The sequence below is a fragment of the Talaromyces marneffei genome, chromosome 8, assembly GCF_009556855.1.
Source record: "Talaromyces marneffei chromosome 8, complete sequence".
NCBI lineage: Eukaryota > Fungi > Ascomycota > Eurotiomycetes > Eurotiales > Trichocomaceae > Talaromyces > Talaromyces marneffei.
Genome location: NC_072355.1, coordinates 1,763,225 through 1,781,473, shown reverse-complemented (window position 1 = coordinate 1,781,473; position 18,249 = coordinate 1,763,225). Strand labels below are relative to the sequence as shown.

General features: G+C 44.6%; 7 protein-coding genes across 7 annotated transcripts; 3 read left to right on the top strand and 4 right to left on the bottom strand.

Annotated features, from left to right (window-relative positions):
* Positions 1–1,478: 1,478 nt before the first annotated feature.
* EYB26_010013 (uncharacterized protein) lies at positions 1,479–5,055 on the top strand (the record flags this gene model as incomplete). The annotated part of the gene is made up of 5 exons (XM_054269258.1): positions 1,479–1,691; positions 1,748–2,273; positions 2,324–2,544; positions 2,607–4,464; positions 4,517–5,055. The coding sequence occupies 5 exons, from the start codon at positions 1,479–1,481 to the stop codon at positions 5,053–5,055; spliced, it is 3,357 nt and encodes a 1,118-aa protein (XP_054125233.1).
* A 234-nt stretch (positions 5,056–5,289) lies between these two features.
* On the top strand, positions 5,290–6,147 carry EYB26_010012 (uncharacterized protein; the record flags this gene model as incomplete). Its single annotated transcript, XM_054269257.1, has 1 exon — positions 5,290–6,147. The coding sequence occupies one exon, from the start codon at positions 5,290–5,292 to the stop codon at positions 6,145–6,147; it is 858 nt and encodes a 285-aa protein (XP_054125232.1).
* Positions 6,148–7,002: 855 nt separating this feature from the next.
* EYB26_010011 (uncharacterized protein) lies at positions 7,003–7,947 on the bottom strand (the record flags this gene model as incomplete). Its single annotated transcript, XM_054269256.1, has 5 exons — positions 7,003–7,188; positions 7,253–7,342; positions 7,400–7,409; positions 7,471–7,578; positions 7,637–7,947. 5 exons carry the CDS (start codon positions 7,945–7,947, stop codon positions 7,003–7,005), a joined length of 705 nt encoding a protein of 234 aa, XP_054125231.1.
* Positions 7,948–9,722: 1,775 nt separating this feature from the next.
* Positions 9,723–10,739, bottom strand: EYB26_010010 (uncharacterized protein; the record flags this gene model as incomplete). The annotated part of the gene is made up of 4 exons (XM_054269255.1): positions 9,723–9,821; positions 9,870–10,405; positions 10,448–10,601; positions 10,653–10,739. The coding sequence occupies 4 exons, from the start codon at positions 10,737–10,739 to the stop codon at positions 9,723–9,725; spliced, it is 876 nt and encodes a 291-aa protein (XP_054125230.1).
* A 190-nt stretch (positions 10,740–10,929) lies between these two features.
* Positions 10,930–12,957, bottom strand: EYB26_010009 (uncharacterized protein; the record flags this gene model as incomplete). Its single annotated transcript, XM_054269254.1, has 4 exons — positions 10,930–10,959; positions 11,022–11,542; positions 11,599–11,631; positions 12,042–12,957. The coding sequence occupies 4 exons, from the start codon at positions 12,955–12,957 to the stop codon at positions 10,930–10,932; spliced, it is 1,500 nt and encodes a 499-aa protein (XP_054125229.1).
* A 688-nt stretch (positions 12,958–13,645) lies between these two features.
* Positions 13,646–14,528, bottom strand: EYB26_010008 (uncharacterized protein; the record flags this gene model as incomplete). The annotated part of the gene is made up of 2 exons (XM_054269253.1): positions 13,646–14,037; positions 14,093–14,528. The coding sequence occupies 2 exons, from the start codon at positions 14,526–14,528 to the stop codon at positions 13,646–13,648; spliced, it is 828 nt and encodes a 275-aa protein (XP_054125228.1).
* A 1,510-nt stretch (positions 14,529–16,038) lies between these two features.
* On the top strand, positions 16,039–17,924 carry EYB26_010007 (uncharacterized protein; the record flags this gene model as incomplete). The annotated part of the gene is made up of 4 exons (XM_054269252.1): positions 16,039–16,149; positions 16,198–16,312; positions 16,371–16,887; positions 16,955–17,924. 4 exons carry the CDS (start codon positions 16,039–16,041, stop codon positions 17,922–17,924), a joined length of 1,713 nt encoding a protein of 570 aa, XP_054125227.1.
* Between the last annotated feature and the right edge of the window lie 325 nt (positions 17,925–18,249).

Here is an 18,249-nt window from a genome sequence, read left to right as displayed (position 1 = left end):
TGTATCCATCAACAGCCTCCACTCCATCATCACTGAGAATAGCCCTATGCATCTTTTGCCACATATACGTGCAATGCGCCAGATGATATTCCCATGAGACGAAAATCTCATTGTCCTGGCCCTTACGCACAGGGCTCGCGCCAACATTTTTCCGCCCACGGGGATCTAGATACCATGTCCAGTTTCTAAGAGAGAGGAATTCGTCCATTAGAGATTCGTCGAAGCATTTAATTGGTAGCCAGGAAAAGGAGACGTCAAAGTGGCAGCGGAGAGAGAGAGAGAGATAGGGGGCGGGCCACAGTGGTAGAGAAAGTGAAAATCACTGACAGCGGTGGTGGGTGTAATAAAGGGGAGAAGTTGTTGTATTAAGACAATTACTAAGAAGATACCGATTACCACGAGGAATGCCAGGACCATTCCATTTCTAAATTGTCTAGAATTTGATTTCCAGAAGGAACATGTGAGCTGTTTCTTGTGCGTTAGGTCTCCAGATTCTTCTGAGAAAGGTGGATATGATGGTTGTAACGCTGTTAAGCGAGTGGAAGTAAAACTTTGGTTCGGAGAGAATGAGTTCACTTGGTGAGGGTTCAGGATGCACGCGAATCGTGCACGTTCGGAAAGAGAGTAAATAGGTAGCGAGAATCGACTTGCATCAACTGTCCAGGGCAAACAGGCAGTCTGAGTAGTGTGTTTTATCAACCTACCGTATGTCAGCCAATGCCAATATCTTATCTATCTAGTATCCATGCAGGGTTTATTATGGAGATTGAAAGGTTACATGGCGCGTGTATCGACAAGTCGAAATCTTTACAATACCACTTGCGCCAGAATCCAAACTCAACCCGGATTGGAATAAGATAGGCATTATTAGAAGTGGGCAAATATAGTCCATTGTATTCTGTCTAGGTAGTTAAATACAGGTTGGGATACAAGTCTGTGCAAGTGTTTTTGATTTGGAGTTGTCGAACAGATTACTTTGCAGATTATCGCCATAATGGGTTTGATATTATGAAGCCATTGGACTCAAACTAGAGGTATTCTCCATGTGATTTCTGTTATGGGGCCAGTCTAGCAACTCACTACATAACTATGATGAACTGGTGATAGGTTAGAGATAAGAGCTGACTACCTAGTTAGTGGGCGCTGACTTACATATGTAGTAGGACCCCTACATGCAGGGATGTTTAACCAATCCCGCACATAAACCTCTCCAATATCGCCAGTTAATTTAGAAGTATACAGTACGGTATCGTTACTGGGACTGAACAAAAGAAAATAACTAGTTATAGGAACCAGCTCTACTACGTAGTAAGTAATCAAACGAAAATCACACTTCAACGGGATAAGCATCGACCCCTAACAGCCGACAGAATGCATTCCCTTTTCTTTTTTCTCCCAAGAAATGACTTCATTACAGTCCACCCACCCAGAATCCAGATTCTTTGAAAGATAATCTCGAAATAAGATTCATGAAAAGAATGGAGAACGTTGCGCTCTGCGGGGACAATAATTTTGGGCCTCAGGTCAGTGACTGCCGTAGCGACTTCGACTTTACGTTACTCTTTGAGGAATGTTTCTTTTCGATAGTACCATCTGTACTCCTTTTATTGGCTCTGCCTGCTCGCTATCGTCATTTTTGCAAGAAGGGAACCAAGGAAGTCGCTAAAAATTCCATTTATTGGGCCAAGCTAGTATGAACACCTTCTTCTCATGTACGAAAAGCTGGGTACTAATTCGAATACGGCAGCTCTTTGCCCTAGCATTTGGGTTATCGCAACTATCGTTAGTCGTCATTTGGGCATTGCCTCATACTCCACGAACACGAGCCTCACTTGCAGCAGCTGTGGTAGCGTTTATAGCATATTCTGGCTTGCAACTACTATCACATCTGGAGCATCTGTACTCCATCGAGCCCTCCCTCTTGTTGAACCTCTTTTTGTCGGTATCATTGCTGTTCGATATTGCACGTATACGAACGCTATGGCTTGCGCATTATACGACAATAGCTACAGTATACACAATCAGTAGCTTGTTGAAGCTCGTCTGGTTTTATCTGGAATCAAAGACTAAACAGGCTCACTTCCTCAACCGAACAATACAATATGGGTCTGAAGAGATTCATGGCCTATACAGTCGTTCCTTTTTTTGGTGGATCAATCAACTTTTCCTCTTGGGATTCAACAGAGACTTAACAGTGGAAAATCTACCACATCTGGATCAAGCTCTATCATCCAATATTGTACATCATGCTGTACAAAGTCTATGGGGTCGAGGTAAATGTGCTCGCCATAAATCTATATCCATCCACTGACGCTGCCTCCAGCCCCTAAATCAAGTCGAAATATATTAGCATGGTGCATTTTCTGTGCTTTTAAATCGTCCGTGTTATACTCCTTTATGGCCCGACTGGCTTTAATTGGCCTCAATTATTCTCAACCATTTCTGATATCGCGGTTGATCAATTATGTTGGAGACAAGAATTCAAATAGAAATGATGGATATGGGTTAATCGGAGGATTTGCCCTTGTTTTTATCCTCAAAGCGGTAGGGTATTCCTAGTTATCCTTCTTTACTTACCCATACGGTTCTAATGCGGTATTCGACAGGTTTTTAACGGCCTCTATCAACACCATAATTTTCGTTTCATCACCCAAATACGCGGCGCAATAGTATCAATGATCTATGAGAAGACGTTAGAAGTACGGTATAAGACAGATAGCAATCTTCCAGCAGCAACATTGATGGGGAACGAAGTGGATAATATCTCGATAGGGATCCAAAATGCTCATGAGACATGGGCAAGTCCGATTGAGCTAGGTATTGCTATTTACCTCTTGGAAATAGAAGTTCATTGGGCAGCTGCTATCCCGGCAGCTATCTCATTGGCAGTTTTCTATATGACTGGTCTTATCTCAAGGACATTTCCCAAACGACAGGCGGCATGGATGAAGGGAGTCCATCAACGAGTTGCTTTTACGTCAAACTATTTAAACATAATCAAGGTCGTAAAGATGCTTGGTCTTTTAGAACGAATTTCAGCAATTGTGCAGGAGCTTCGGGTTCACGAGCTGGACCTTCAGAAGAAATTCAGGCATTCAATGATTATGATGAATCTAGTAGGTCAGTCATTATATAGCGTGAAGATCTGCAACTCAAGTACAAGTCATTTCATACTAACCACAATCATATCTGGAATATCATCAAACCTAACTCCTGTTATCACGCTCAGTGTCTATACTGGAGCCGCATTCTGTACAGGTCGAAACCCTCTCACAGTAGCCCAAACTTTCATGGCCCTCTCTATCATCTTGTTGGCTAGTACTCCATTATCGAATCTCGTTTACTCTGCCCCGAGGGTTGTTGGGGCTGTGGAGTGCTTTCAAAGAATCCAAGAATATCTTTTAGAAACTCCACGACATGACTACAGAAGAAGCGGAGAGTCTCACCACATCTCTCATGATACATTGGAAACAATGCTGAGCAGTGAGGGATTTGAATTATCAGAAATGGCAAAAATAAAAATTCAGCAAGGTAGAAAGTCAACTCTTCGCCAAGCTAGCCAAACGACAGACGTTGTTGTCATTCAGGAAGCCGATTTCAGTTGGAATCTTACCCAAGCGATCCTATCAAAAATAAGCATCAAACTCCCTCGTGGGTCGTTTACAATGGTTATCGGGCCTGTGGGTTCAGGAAAGAGCACGCTGTTACAAGCCATTTTAGGCGAGCTTTACTGTACAAAGGGCTATATACAGATACAACCATCGCTGACAGTCAGCGTCTGTGACACCAATCCTTGGATTCGGCACAAGACTATTTGTGAAACCATTCTTGGATCTCTCAATTACGACGAGATATGGTACCAGACAGTAATTCAGGCATGTGCTCTAGAAGCTGACATAAAAACTTTCCCGCAGGGCCATTTCACTCCTCTTGGGAGCAATGGGATCGCCATTAGCGGCGGCCAGCGCCAAAGAATCGCTATAGCCCGTGCGGTATATTCCCGTGCACAACTAGCCCTCTTTGATGATGTTTTGAGTGCTTTGGATGCTAGAACATATGAACATGTCTCTACAAATGTCTTCGGGATCCAAGGGCTCTTACGTCGGAATGGAGTGACGGTTGTTTTTGTGGCGCATGCCCTGGATCTCAATTCCGCTGATCAAATTGTTGTTCTCGAAGAGGGGATGATATCACAACACAGTCATCCTCGAGAGATTGTGGCAAATAAGAACTCGTTGTTGGCTGGAGATACATCTTCTCAAATCGATCTAAATACGATATCCGGCTCGACAGTTGACCGTCAATCCAGGAGTCTCCCGGAATCTCAGGCGATCGGAGATATAGCAGACAGAAAGCTGGGTGATTGGACTAATTACAAGTACTATCTCGAGGCTGCAGGAGGAAACAACGTGCTTCTTTGCTTTTTTTGTCTCTTTCTTGGGGCATTTTGCTCTCAATTTCCAAGTAAGTGATTCTGTACCAGTTGCCTACATCCACGAATGCTGATCCAGAGCAGGTCTGTGGGTTCAATGGTGGGCGGACGACAACGCTCGCTCACTGTTCCGACATTTAGCAACATACATCTCCGTCTATTTCGTTCTGGCTATTATGGGATCAGTGCTATGGGCTTTATGCATGTGGCTTATCTTCTGCAGCATTGTTCCCAAGTCTTCAAGCCTATTTCATGAACACTTAGTTACCAAGGTCAAGGACGCCCCACTATCTTTCCTAACGTCAACTCATAATGGCATTATCCTTAATCGATTCAGTCAGGATATGACCTTGGTAGACAGATCACTACCAGCGGACTTTCTCAAGACTACTAATAATTTCATGCAGTGCCTGATGAGCGCTCTATTTATTTCAGTTAAAGCAAAATACTTTGCTCCTCTTATTGCTATTGCTGGATTTGTTGTATACTTGATCCAGAAATTCTATCTCCGCACCTCACGACAGTTGCGTCAACTTGATTTAGAGACCAAATCCTCTCTTTATACCCAGTTTACAGAAACCATAATTGGTCTTACCACTATCCGTGCCTTTGGCTGGCAGTGATATGTTCAAGACGAACATCAGAAGTTGCTTCAAGAATCACAGCGACCTTTCTTTACCATTTTTGTTATCCAAAGGTGGTTAATACTAGTCCTAGACCTGTTTGTGGCTAGTATTTCCATTATACTGTGTTTATTAGCTGTGCTTGTTCTGAACATTGGTCCTATTGGTATATCTCTCATTTCGTTGGTGACATTTAGCCAACAACTCGGTGAATTGATTAATTTTTGGACCGCAATGGAGACTAGCATTGGCGCTATAACCCGCATTAGACGCTTTCAAAAAGATGTCTCTTCTGAAAATTTGCCTAGCGAGGATCAAATCCCTTCTTCTGCCTGGCCATCTGAGGGCCAGGTGGTGTTTGATGATATCTCTGCTGGGTATTCATTGATTGATCAGCCGATACTACGAGATATTTGCCTCACTGTTGCTTCTGGAACGAGATTAGGGATATGTGGACGTACAGGAAGTGGGAAAAGCTCTTTGATCTTAGCCATTCTTCGCATGATTGAGATTCAAAAAGGGAACCTCACAATTGACGGTGTGAATTTGCAAACATGTCCCCGGCACATCGTGCGAAGCAAGGTCACAGTGATTCCTCAAGATCCATTTCTGTTGTCTGATAGATCTGTTCGTGATAATCTCAGAGGATTCATTGCTGCCTCGGAAAACGATGACTTGAAAATCCTTGACGCCCTAGATAAGGTTCAGCTACGGGAATACATCGATTCATTTGCTGAGGGTCTAGATACCAAGATAGATGATCTCTTTCTATCAACAGGCCAGCAACAGTTAATCTGTCTTGCCCGCGCGATCATCATGAAACGCAAAATTCTGCTCCTGGACGAAGCGACTAGCAACGTCAACCACGAAACAGATCAACTGATGCAGAGATTGATACGCACAGAATTTTCCGGTTGCACCATTATTGCAGTCGCGCATCGCTTGAAGAGTTTAATTGATTTTGACATGGTGGCTGTTATTGATAAAGGCAGGATAGTTGAGTGTGATTCGCCGGCGAAGCTATTGAGTTATCCTCAGTCGCTTTTCCGGCAACTTTATGAGATGCAGACAAACCCATCCGATCAGGACTAAGCCCTATACTATAATATCTGGGTTAGCGAAGTGTCCCTACTTCTGAGTAGTTGCATGTACGGCTGTCGCAATTATGGCTGGGTCTTTGCACATTTCTTCTTCTGCTTTCTCTTTATGGTTAATTTTCTTGATCATTGCTGCAAATAATATTATCGGTTGAGCACTCGCAATACGCTCCTACACGGATTCCCAGTCTATACCAGTACGGAGTAGATCCGTTTAAATCCGAAACTACCGGTATGCATTAGTTAGTTAACTAACTTACATTATTAACGGATGATCTAACAGCACCGGACCAATCGAATGTTTCTGCTCACTGGTATAGCTTTCCTGTGATATGAGGTATTCGAATCATCAACCATCTTTAAAAGTCGGATTGGAGTGTGATTTTCTCCAAGCTTGTCCACGAATTGATAACCTTTGGGGGCGGCATAGGATCGAGTGGCAAAACATCACTTTCATTCAATAGGTTCCAGTGGCTAAATGGGTTGTTAGAGGTCTCGCTCTTGCTTGTATGGCTGTAGGTAAGACTTGTAGCTCTCTGTTTGCCATCAGGCTTCTCCTAAGGTACCTATCCCCGTCTTCTCTTCCTTCAGATAAAGTCAATTCTAACTCCCTATACAATGTTCGCGGCCAGTATAACTCCTGTTTTTGTGATCATTTGGTAGAATATTATTATCGTTTGATCAATCAATTTTACATTTTTATCATCCATACGTTGTTAGTGTACCTTATATATTAACTGTATTTAGAAATGATACATGGTGAACTACTAGGCCCGCCTCCAGCAAATTTACCTCTCATGCTCACCAATTTTTAGTCAAATTCTTCTTTCATATCCAGTCTTTGAAAATTCTACCAAGGCAGATCCTTGCCATCATATTGGTGTAAACCTGGTTTGTCCTCCCAACCTGACACATGAATATTTAAGAATCGCCCATTGCCCTCCTGTCCAGTTCTCCTGGCGATTTCCAATATCTGACCCACGCCTGTTCCAACAGGAAGATCGGCATGAGCGTTGGCCTCATCGGTTTGCAGCCACTAGGTGATTGTTCATCCTCAAGTATGAATCATTTTAACGGGAGAGGTGACAGGTGCAACTTACCCCTGGATTCTGATATAGGAAGGTAAATCCCTCTTCATCCAGCTCTTGAGACCATACTACCGTCAACATATTCAAGGCGGCTTTGGTAACCTTGTAGGCTGCAGCAGGGAATTCCTTGTAGCGATTCTGTCAGGTGAATGACCCTACAGAACTCGATCTGAAAGGATGATTGATGTTAATAGATATCAAATTGGTCACATTTAGGTAATTATACTAACATATTGATAACATTTTTCTCATTGCCCTTTCGTAGAAGCGGCAAGAAAAGCTGGATCATCATATGAGGCCCAGTAACATTGACATGGAAAATCTCGTCCGAGTCAGCCCTAAAAGGGAATTAGTAATTCATATTCAGCAAGAACGACATAAGAGCGCTAGCGGTACATTTCTTGTGCATAAACACTGCCAACGATTCCAGCATTATTGATAAGGACATCCAGCCCTTTGAGCCCTTTGTATTTTAGGGTAGTTGCTATAATAGGCACAGCATAGCGCATGCTTTCTTCATCTCCAACAGTGAGAGGGACAAAAATGATTCGACCAGGATACCGTTCTGTCAGCTCTTTCAGACGGGAGTTTTCCGCTCGTGAGGTGGCAAAGACAGTATTGATCTCAGCTTCTGGCTTGGACGCTAGCTGTTGGACCAATTCATGGCCAATCCCTCGGGCACTGCCTGTTACGAGATAGGTGGCCATGTTATGAATCCAATTTTGCTTAATGAAAGTTATGAATGACAGCTATATGGAACTGGAGTCGTTGAGGTGCACTATATAGTAGTACTTCTCGAAAGTGTTCGTTGCCACTGATGCAAAGAATTACCAAATAATGGAATTAACTTCGGAGATAGCACTCTGGAACTTCTGCGCATCTTACAAAGAAATTGAAACCACGCAGCTTCCAAGACGGCTTGCATTACCCCCCAAAATTTACCTCCATTGGCTTAACAAGGCATTACTTGTATCTGTCATGATAGACATGACAGTTTGACGTTTGATTGAGACGTCTCTTGCACGAGCAAAAATTCAACCATACAACCCCTAACCAGCCCTTGCATGGTATTCCAAGGGTGACTCGAGGTGTAACTATGATGGCCCTATACATAATGCGGACATATCGGGAAAATTATTTGTTTGAGGTTTAGCTATCTCCGTGGCGTAGGGGGAATAATATCCACTTGGATAATTATGTGTGATGGGCCGTCAACGACTCTTGTGATATGCTAAATCTGACTGCGCTGCATACGGAAAAATGATCGGCGAATGCCTACCATTTCCAATCAAATCGGGCTCTACAGACAAAGGCGCGAAGTTGATCATGCACAGAAGGTCAAGTCGTAATCCGACAATATGTTTTTTTGCAGTCAGGACCATTAAGTAGTTCCAAAACGATAAAAAGCAAGTAGCCAGGCGATGGAATGCCATTCATAGGATATGAAGTTCAATGAGGAGTAACGACGTCCTGATTTCTCAAAACGACTGTGACTGGTCTCGCTGCCTATAGTTCGTTCGATCAAACGGAATGTTAGGCTGTATTGTCACTAACTCCGACTTCTCCAGGTATAAAGATGCACAAGTATCCAATAATGGAAATGCTTGTGACCCCAGCTCTTGGGGGAATACCATTCAATGCGACGCTGCAAGGGCGTTGGGTAAGATCCGAGAATGCACTCTTACACGCGAGGGTACTTAGGGTTACTATCTAAAATTGAAGTATTGCAATTGGGATTCGCTTCAGCATATTTTCAATGAAGATTACATCAAGTGAGAATTTATATAACAAGTAATTCTGGCTTATTGTGCCACACGTATCCGGCACTCATAGCGTAGAAGATGATCATACTCTAAAAGAGCGAGATGAATGTCATAGCTTGCAACGTCCCCTGGTTTCTCCAATGACGCCACTATTCCCATATCAAAACGCCTCGCTCGAGGAACAGAGATCGACAGCGGCCCATTACCTAGGTAGCCTCTACAGGATGGAGACCTAACATAAATCACACGTTAAAAGTTGAATAAGGGACTCAAAAGAATACGTAGGGGCATAATCTGTTGTCATATTATGAATCTCGCCGACCATATCCTTGGTTAGGTGTTCCCATCGTGGGAGCTGTTCTTGCGTCACGCTTGGCTCAAGGTGGAAGAGCACAGAATAGGGTATGTGAATTTATATTCAAAGGGGTCAGTTTACTCATCGGGCCCATGAGTCACCACCTAGGTAATATGATAAACCGGCATCTTTGGTTGTACAAACTTTGAACTAGCTATCTGATAGAGTGAGATAATACATAAGAGGAATAAATTAATCGAACTATCACTTTGATGTTTTCCTGAAAAAAAAGTATCTTTCCCATCGGAGATACTTCGATGGGGTATCCCATGACTCATGAGCAAGCTTTTGCCAGCGTTTACTGCATACCATATTGAAATCATTGTTTACAGTTCGGTTTCCAGGTTTTAGGATGGCTTCGAAATTAAGTCAAGCAACTACCTGGATAGGCAACCCATGGTCTCTTGCGTAGGATCATGTAGGCAATCTTTGCTACGTATTGTCCTCTTCCATAAATATGGTTCTTTAAATACAAAACCCCAAAAGTACATAGGTACATTCTGCAACATACAATAGTATTTGCCTCCCTTTGATAGTCGGCTGGCATTTGGGCACTAGCTCTTGACGATGAGATTGTGAGCCAGCTTGTAACTTGCCGCGCTGGCTTGACATTCAGATCACCATGTAGGTCTTTCAGTGGTCGTGCTCGGTCGTCCAGTACTGACCATATCTCAATAAATTTCTCATTGGACTCACGACTAGCTCCCAGCTTCTTGAAGGCCTGTTTCATCGCCCTGACATTTTGAATGGCCTTGACATCGTTTGCGTCAAGCCCGTCGCCTCCAAAGCTGCCTTGATTCTCGTCCCAAGAATACTTTGCTCCTATTACTACGAACCACAATACTAGCGCGGCTAGACCAGCAGCTAAAGCAGTCGAAATTGACGAGCCGGTCTCTGCTTTGCGATCCTCCACCCCGCGCAACTTGATGTCCTTCTTGTTTGCTTGGACAACATCCATGCCAGGAAACAGGAAATCAACTTTGTCCAGTGAAACCCAGCTATACGCGTGGCCATCAGCCTGTGACGCGCCGATGCGGAAGAATTTATCTGGTCCGTAGGCGGTAGGATAATGCTCGCCGGATTAGTTACTTTCGTCGGGAGAAGAGCAAAACATCAATATCCCCTTTTGGCTAGCATTGGATAATGCTTCATCAAACTTGGTTTTGAACTCGTTCTGCGGCTCATTGACCGTCCAGGACATGGAAATAATGTGCACGCCCTTTTCAACCGCCGCATCAATGGCCTGAAATTGTTAGTTTCTCGCGCTCATCAAGGAGATAAGGAAGGAATATACCGCTGCTGCAGATTCAGGTTTGATTCGTGACGCTCCAGTCGTCGGATCTTTGCTAATGTCGAGTTTAATTGGATATATCTTGGCCATAGGACAGACACATAAAATCATATGGGCCATGACAGTGCCGTGTCCCGTCTCCGACACATACCATTGTTTGGCTCGTTGATCTCGCTAATCACCGTCCTAATAATAACCCAGACTTTTGCCATGGATGATTCGGTCCCGAAATGCCTTCTCACATATATCAACGCCATCATCAATGAGCGCAATTGCTATCTCATCGCCTTTGTGATGAGATTTCCGATGTCTGTACATTTTATCAGCTTGTGGTAGATGGCAGAAATTGAAAGGTAAGGAAAAGTGGTCTACCTGATCATAATATAAGTAGATCTTATTCAACAGCTTTAACCGTCTTAAACCTTCTGGTTCCCCCCAGGCCCGTAAGATTGCATTATTTGCACCCCATCGAAGATGTAGTAGCTCCTTAACATCGGGACAGGCATTATATAGCATCTCGGGGTCCAAGTCTAGTTTGGACGAGTCAAGAACGTCGATATGAAATGGCGAGAGACATTTTTCGATCACCTCATCACAATGACAATCTGTCGAATCCTGCACAATGACCTTGATGATGTGCTTGACTCCTTTGTCTTTCAACCAGCTAAAGAAGAATAACAAATCCCTTCGGCCAATAGTTTTGGAATTATACAGACTCCTGTGCTCTCGGAAGGTCTCCCCCCGGGGTAATTTGCTATCCTTCAATCTGACAACTGGGAATTCGACATATTGTAAAACCTCGTCAAATTGTGTTGTTTGAAAGTTGTCGTAGAATATGCCGGGGTCAGCGTCGTCTTTCGGGAGGCCACTGTAATCAAAGAACAATTGGACGTCTTGATTTCAACTTTTAGTATATAACAACTGGAGTTTGATATCGCAACATACTCACCATCTTTATTGGTCCCGTACAGGAACCGTGTAGCTTATGCAATGGTCCTAGTGCGAAGACAGTGCAACCTTAATACATTGCGTATCTTTAGTGACCAAGTCTCCCTTAGCTGTCTCTTCTCCACCCTTATATCTTTTCTGTCAGTTGAAGCAGAGTTATTAGTGCTTTCTAAGAAGGCCACACGCTTCAGGTTAGTGTTAGCTCGGATCAATCCGGGCTTCAGTACTCCTTCCTCTTTTGATTCTTCATTCCCTTCTCCCTTTCCTCTTTTCCCCCGTTGAACACTCGGGTTGATACCTTCCCTTTCTCTTTCTCTTTCGTTCACTTTCTGTGGGATTTCTCCTCCTTTACCATCCGTGGTTGGCTTTCTGTTTTATTTGGTTGGTCGATATGCTTCGTTTCCTCTCGATTCGGATTTAGATTTGGCTTTGAATTGCTCGTACTACTCTTAGATGTCCGTGCCTTTTCTCTCTGTTCGTCGTCTTCTCGTGTTTTTAGATGGTACTCGTAAACAGATAGCTTTTCCCGTCCGGGACCGGAGTAAGTATCAAATGCGCATTCTCGAGGTAAGGAGTCCAGCCCGTTGGAATCGGAATCAGGCTCGCCCATCTTGATCAGTTTTTCGATGACATCGAGCATCTCTTCGGAGGAGTGTTCATACTGCGTTGCTCTATGCAAAGGAGTCCAAGCGTGTGCATCTTTCGCGTTGACTGCTTGACGGTCGGCACTAGCAATGAGCAAATTGAGCACTGTGTAGTTGATCGGTTGGGACTTCAGTACGCGGTGCAAGTAGTTTTCCTGATGGATAACACAGGGTGTCCCGATGGCCTTCACCATTATATCGTCTTTAATACGTGATTTGAAGAACCCGTTTTTGATAAGATACGCCTTCCTCCTGTCCATATTTTCCACGGCATAATACAGCGGCGTAAATAACTGTTTATTCTGCGTCGTCATCAATTTTGGATACAATCGCACGATGTACTTGATCGCCTTGGCTAGCTCTTTGGTCTCATCAGCTGTGGCATCGTCATCCTTGACAATCAAATGTAGTATGCTCTCATCGCCTCCCTCTGATAGCTCAGTTACATGGCTGGAGTATTTGCCTTGGTGATTCTTTCCGCCGAAATATTCTTTAGGGTTATCCCAGTCAATTTTCTTACTCTTGATAGTCTTCACAATTTCTTGCAGCCGCTTAAGTTTTGGATTATCATCTTCCAGTTGCTTCTCGTCCTCGCTGGAATCGTCGTCATCACTCCCCTCACTTCCGGTACTGTCGTCGTCGCGATCGAGCTCTTTAACGCTATCATCTTCGACATCATCCATAACGTGCTCATCATATGCCTTTTTCGAACTCATCTTGACGGCCTTCTGAGTAGACAAGTAGTTGACAGACAACAAACGAAATCGAACAGCCCCTTCCGCGAGCAACAGTTGCTCAACATGTCCAGAGTCCGGACTAGTCGTGATTATATTTCACGTACTACGTACATACTACAGAGTGGTAGAGTGCATTTGTTCTTGTACTAGTCAGTACAGAAATTTGAATAATATATTGTGATTGGTTGTTTCGAAAACACCTTGCCATTTTCAACATTTTTAGCTGCATGAGTATACTGTTCGCCCCCACGTTCAGCTTTGTTGCACCGTCGGAATTAGGGCTGCAACACGGGTCTTCGACCGCGTATTATTGGCTCAAGTATTTAGCTAAGGAGTACTACAGTAACTAACTAGTAGTTACAAGCTTCGTAGAACAACACGGGAGATAGCCGGATTTGTCTGAGTGAAGTATCTACGACAGGCTACGAGTACGAGAGCGTCTTTCCTAATCATGGGGAGACTGTGTGGCTCGGACCACAGCTCGTGTGACAAAAGTGCAGCCTACCGTAGACTAACTATCGTACTACGTACGTATTTTGAAGTCTGCCACAACGGGCACGGATCAAGTATAACATGCTAACACTGGCCAAACTGGATAACTTATATAGCATGTACTCTGTAGAAGAAGAAGGGATATAGGACGAGACTGTCAGTCATCCAAGGCCAACTAATCTCGATGCGTGACGGCGTTTCCAAGGACGGTGGTGAAAGTAACATCCTCCACGAGAGACATACATGTATCAAACTTGCCTAGATTATTTGCATCGTATTGCATCAACCGATTTGTTGGCTTCAAGCTCGGCTTGAACAGTACGGGATCATCTTTCGGCTTGCCCCCAAACCATCTTCCAACATTTGTTATCAAATCAACTTCGGATTCAATATCCACTGCGCACTTGAAATTTTCCATGCTCTCTCGCTTGAGTAGAATACCCGCCCTCAATGTCGCTGGCAGCCCCGTTTTCAGGGTAGCGTTTTCCTGCAGCTTCCACTCTACCGCATTGGCCGGATCCCAGTCTACGCCGATCAAGCAGGTGACACCACTAATGTACGTAGCGTCTGTAGTTTCCCTACTGATTGTTTTGCTGTAATTTTTTTCCCAGTGAGAGTTGACCTGCACTGAGCACGTTGGCACTAGCGCTCGCGGTCAACCCATTGGTGATGGTTTCCGACTGAGTGGTTGGCAGCAAGCTGTAGCTTCCGTTGAGGGAAATATTAACGACACCTGGGTGGTCATCATCATCGGATTCCCCGTAAAAAGTTACCGTAATTTTGGCCGACTTGATGCGCCGTCCAAGTTTATTGCCAACATCGAATAGGAAGTCCAAGACAAGGAGGGTAGCATAATAGTCATTGTCATCACCATCCGCACACCACCGTCCATGAATAACATCGACGAGGGAGCATTTGATAGCGAGTGCTCGCCGATCTTCGTGGATAGTACTCCATTGAAAGGGCTGTTGTGGGTTGATCTTTGTGTGAAATCCCCTTTCCCCTTCTGCAGGAACAAGGTCGATCCCAAACGAGTCTTCGGGGTAATCGCTAGCCATTGCAACCACTGGAATAAAGAGTGCTGTATTCCTCTCATATCGCCAACGTGTGAATATGCCGAAATACGCGCGGGACAGTAGTCGCACAAGGACTATAAGTACCCTCGAGAAGGGGCTGGAAATAACATAACGTTTTCTAGAGCTGCGTAGGAAAGATATCATTATTTCAACCAACAGCGCGTGATTCAATGTACCAGGTTACTGGGGAGTCGGGATATGTATGTGCTGGTCACATAGTACAAAGCAGTCCTATGCATGCAATCCAGAGCTCGTATTAAATTATTGGGTTGTTTATTCTTCTGAAACAGAGTAGGACCGTGTCCCAATATCATGGCGCGAAGACTGGGCAGTAGGCAATCTGTGCGTGGCTTTACCATCCCCGCCTAGATGAACTACTCTGAATAGGCACTAGTCAGGGAGTTAGATTAAGTACCAAGCGGTTAGCAGATGAAAGAAACTGATTGGTTTGAGCTGATTTGCTATAAATATCAACCTGTTAGTGTAGGAAAATCATTGTCGCGTCTTCTCCATCATACACATCGAAGGAACAACATCAAACTGACCGGTACCCGTCTCATATGACTACCGAAATTAATAGCAAGACCCGACAAATTCACTTCAGCCCGTCTTAATGTCAGATTTCAAAGATACTCCAGAAAATACCCAGGATACTCCCTCCGCAAATGCAATCTACATCTTGAAGGAGACTCAACACAGCGATCGGCTTTGGTTCCCCTTGGAGATAAGGGTGATGGCGTGTAAGATATCTTGAACCCAAGGCACATAGCTGAGAGATGCAACTGATTCAGAACTAACATGATAAAATACAGATATGTAATCCTCGTTCATGGTATAACAGACAGCAAATGGAACGCCAGTGAAAGATGGAAGGCATGGCGAGACAGGTTGGACTTAATGACGAACAGAAGGTCCTGCGTTACCAGTACGATGTTGAAAAAAACCATTCTCAAATTTATACTTCAAATGGAATTGAGTCGGAAGCGATTAGGCTACTTGATAGTTTGTTAAGATGCCAACAAGCCGATAATGAGGATACAAGGGGCACAAGACGGTTCGTCTTCGTGATGCTAGATATCGGAGGAATTATTGTGAAAAAGGTCCTCGAACCCCGTTTAGCTCTTGCGGAGAATCTCAGTATTAACCTGTCAGCCAGGCACTTTCCATCGCCAGCCTCAACCCGGCTAGGTACAGGAACATAGACTTTTTGACATCGGTCTTGGTCAGTGATTTCGGCGTGTGCGAGCAATTAAACGGATGAAATCTAATGCAAATAAATAAATATATATTCGCTAACTCGCCGCATCGAGCTGCCAAAATCTCATACCTTGAATATTATATTGATGGATTGCTGTTGTTGGACTCGTCCTCTCGGTCAAGAGTTGTTGAGAAGATCAAGAACTTGTCTCGGTGTGTGCAACAAGTCAATGACTCCTTTTTAGACACCAAGCTACTCAACAGGACGCTTGTGTGTAATATTGTTTCCGATATCATGAGAGAAATCGAGTCTCGGCCTCAGCAAGCGCCAGTGGACGGGCAAGGTGACAATGACGAGGATGAAGAGAAGGAAGTGACTGAACAGATTGCAGAGAAAACATTATCGGTTCGTTGAGTTCACTCCCGTTGTAGAAAGTAACTAATCATAAATCAGGATAATTCCTATCACAACGACGATCCGGTTTTTGTCAAAAATTCAGGCAGAGCATTACCATACTATGCCGCACCTTATGAGATAACATACAAAAGCTCTCTGTCATTACGAGCTTGTACGCCAATCGAATGGACTCGCGGAATCATCAATGCCAGAGCTGGAAACCGCAATAGCAAATTATCTCAACTTCCAAATGCAAACGAAATACCTGCGATTAGTGCATTCTCAGGCGCCCCCGATCCACCCGGCGGACCCGGCGCGTCTCGAGCGTCTGCCCGCCAACCGGGCCGATCGAATTTTGAATTCAACGATATATAAGAGTTGGTCGGATCTCAAAGGACTTGCTGTTCTCCACCTTCACGGAACAGCCAATGTCTCTGACATATCCCAGGCCGTGGTAGAACGTTTGAATGAAGCGTCCGGGTCATCAAAAAAGGGACGAAAAGGTACTTTGTACTTCCAATTCAGAAAAGATGACCCACGCTTCTGCAACTTGCAAGCCATGCTTGCCTTTCTTCTGAGTGCTAAGATGAACCGACGGGACAGTACAGACGAGTTGGGGGAGCCGAATGAGCTAGAAAGAGCGTACCACTTTCGCGGTTGGAGTCTAGATGATCAACTTGATGTGCTTGCTCTCCGCACATGGAGTTTATCGAACAGCGAACCATTCATGATTAGCCGTCTAGATGAGTGAGTCTCCGTCATGGTTCCTACAAAGGCTTGCACGAATGCGCATGGTGGATCACGTCCGTGAAAGCTGGATCATAACAAGCCAAGGCGATCTGAGCTTAGGAGATGGGATTAGTCAGTTATCTTCGCTAAACTTAGATACACTTGACGACAGTACAGCGGCAGATGCTAGGATCTCATCAGATACTGGGACAGAACCCGGCACTCCCGGTATTATCGATTGCAACCTGAACCTTACGAAAGATGCACAAGATTTGTTATATTGTGTTCAATACGCTATCCGGCCGATGTCCGTGGAAGAGCTGGCCATTATGACATCTCTGAGGGACCAAACGAACTGGTCTAAAGACCATCAGAGGATACTGACGCGGGATACCGTTGAGTCCTCGAACTCACAAGTATACCTGATGAATAACGAGGTCTATCCTCATAATTTACCCCTTTCGGTTGAATCTACAACGACTAATAAAGCTCACGGCGATCTGACTCGACGTTGTCTACAATACCTGCAAGATCCCGCTGTTCAAGTAGAAATCAAAGCCCCTTGTGATACCTATGACCCCGACGGCCACACACCTATACCACTCCTTCGCCACAATTTGATCACTTATGCGGTGATGCACTGGCCACTGCATTATCGTCTTGCAGGCGATTCGCAGCCATTGAATTATGTGTCAGAATTCTTCCAAGACCCTAGGAACAGATTGGCTTGGTCATGTGCCTATTATACCTTCGGAAACCCAGTGACACGATCGCCGCGTAGTTATTTCTCTCCGATACCGCTTTTTTCCATGCTAGGTCTCGATGATATGCTTACGGAGTCAATTCGTACAGAGAGTGGGTCACCCACTTTGAATATTGATGCCCGGCTCGCGTTGGTCGAGGCTGCCAGGTATGGGCATTCCACTACTGTAAAGCTCTTAATGGGAACAACGATCATAGACAACTCTACTCTTCGGGATGCGGTTGACGCTGCCGCATCTTTTGGACTTGGTGGAGCCCCTACAAGACTTAGTAAATCACGCTGTTACAATTGACGGATTTGAACGGCCCCCGCATCTTCTCACGCGAGTTACATCCCTTGGGTTGCATAGCATAGCAAAAACCTTGCTGGATTCTGGTGTCGGACTGAACCCGCCTGACCTCATTCAGGGACGAAGTCCGCTACATCTCGCATGTCTCTTTGGAAATTTTGAGACTGCTAAAGTTCTTCTTGAGGCTCACGCTGATCTGCATTGCCTCGCATAGTACGGAAGGACCCCTCTCCATGCCGCAGCGGGCGGTGGTAATGGAAAGATCATTAAGATCATGGTTGAAGCAGGTGCCAATATTGAGGTACTGGACGATTGACTCCCCTTCGAT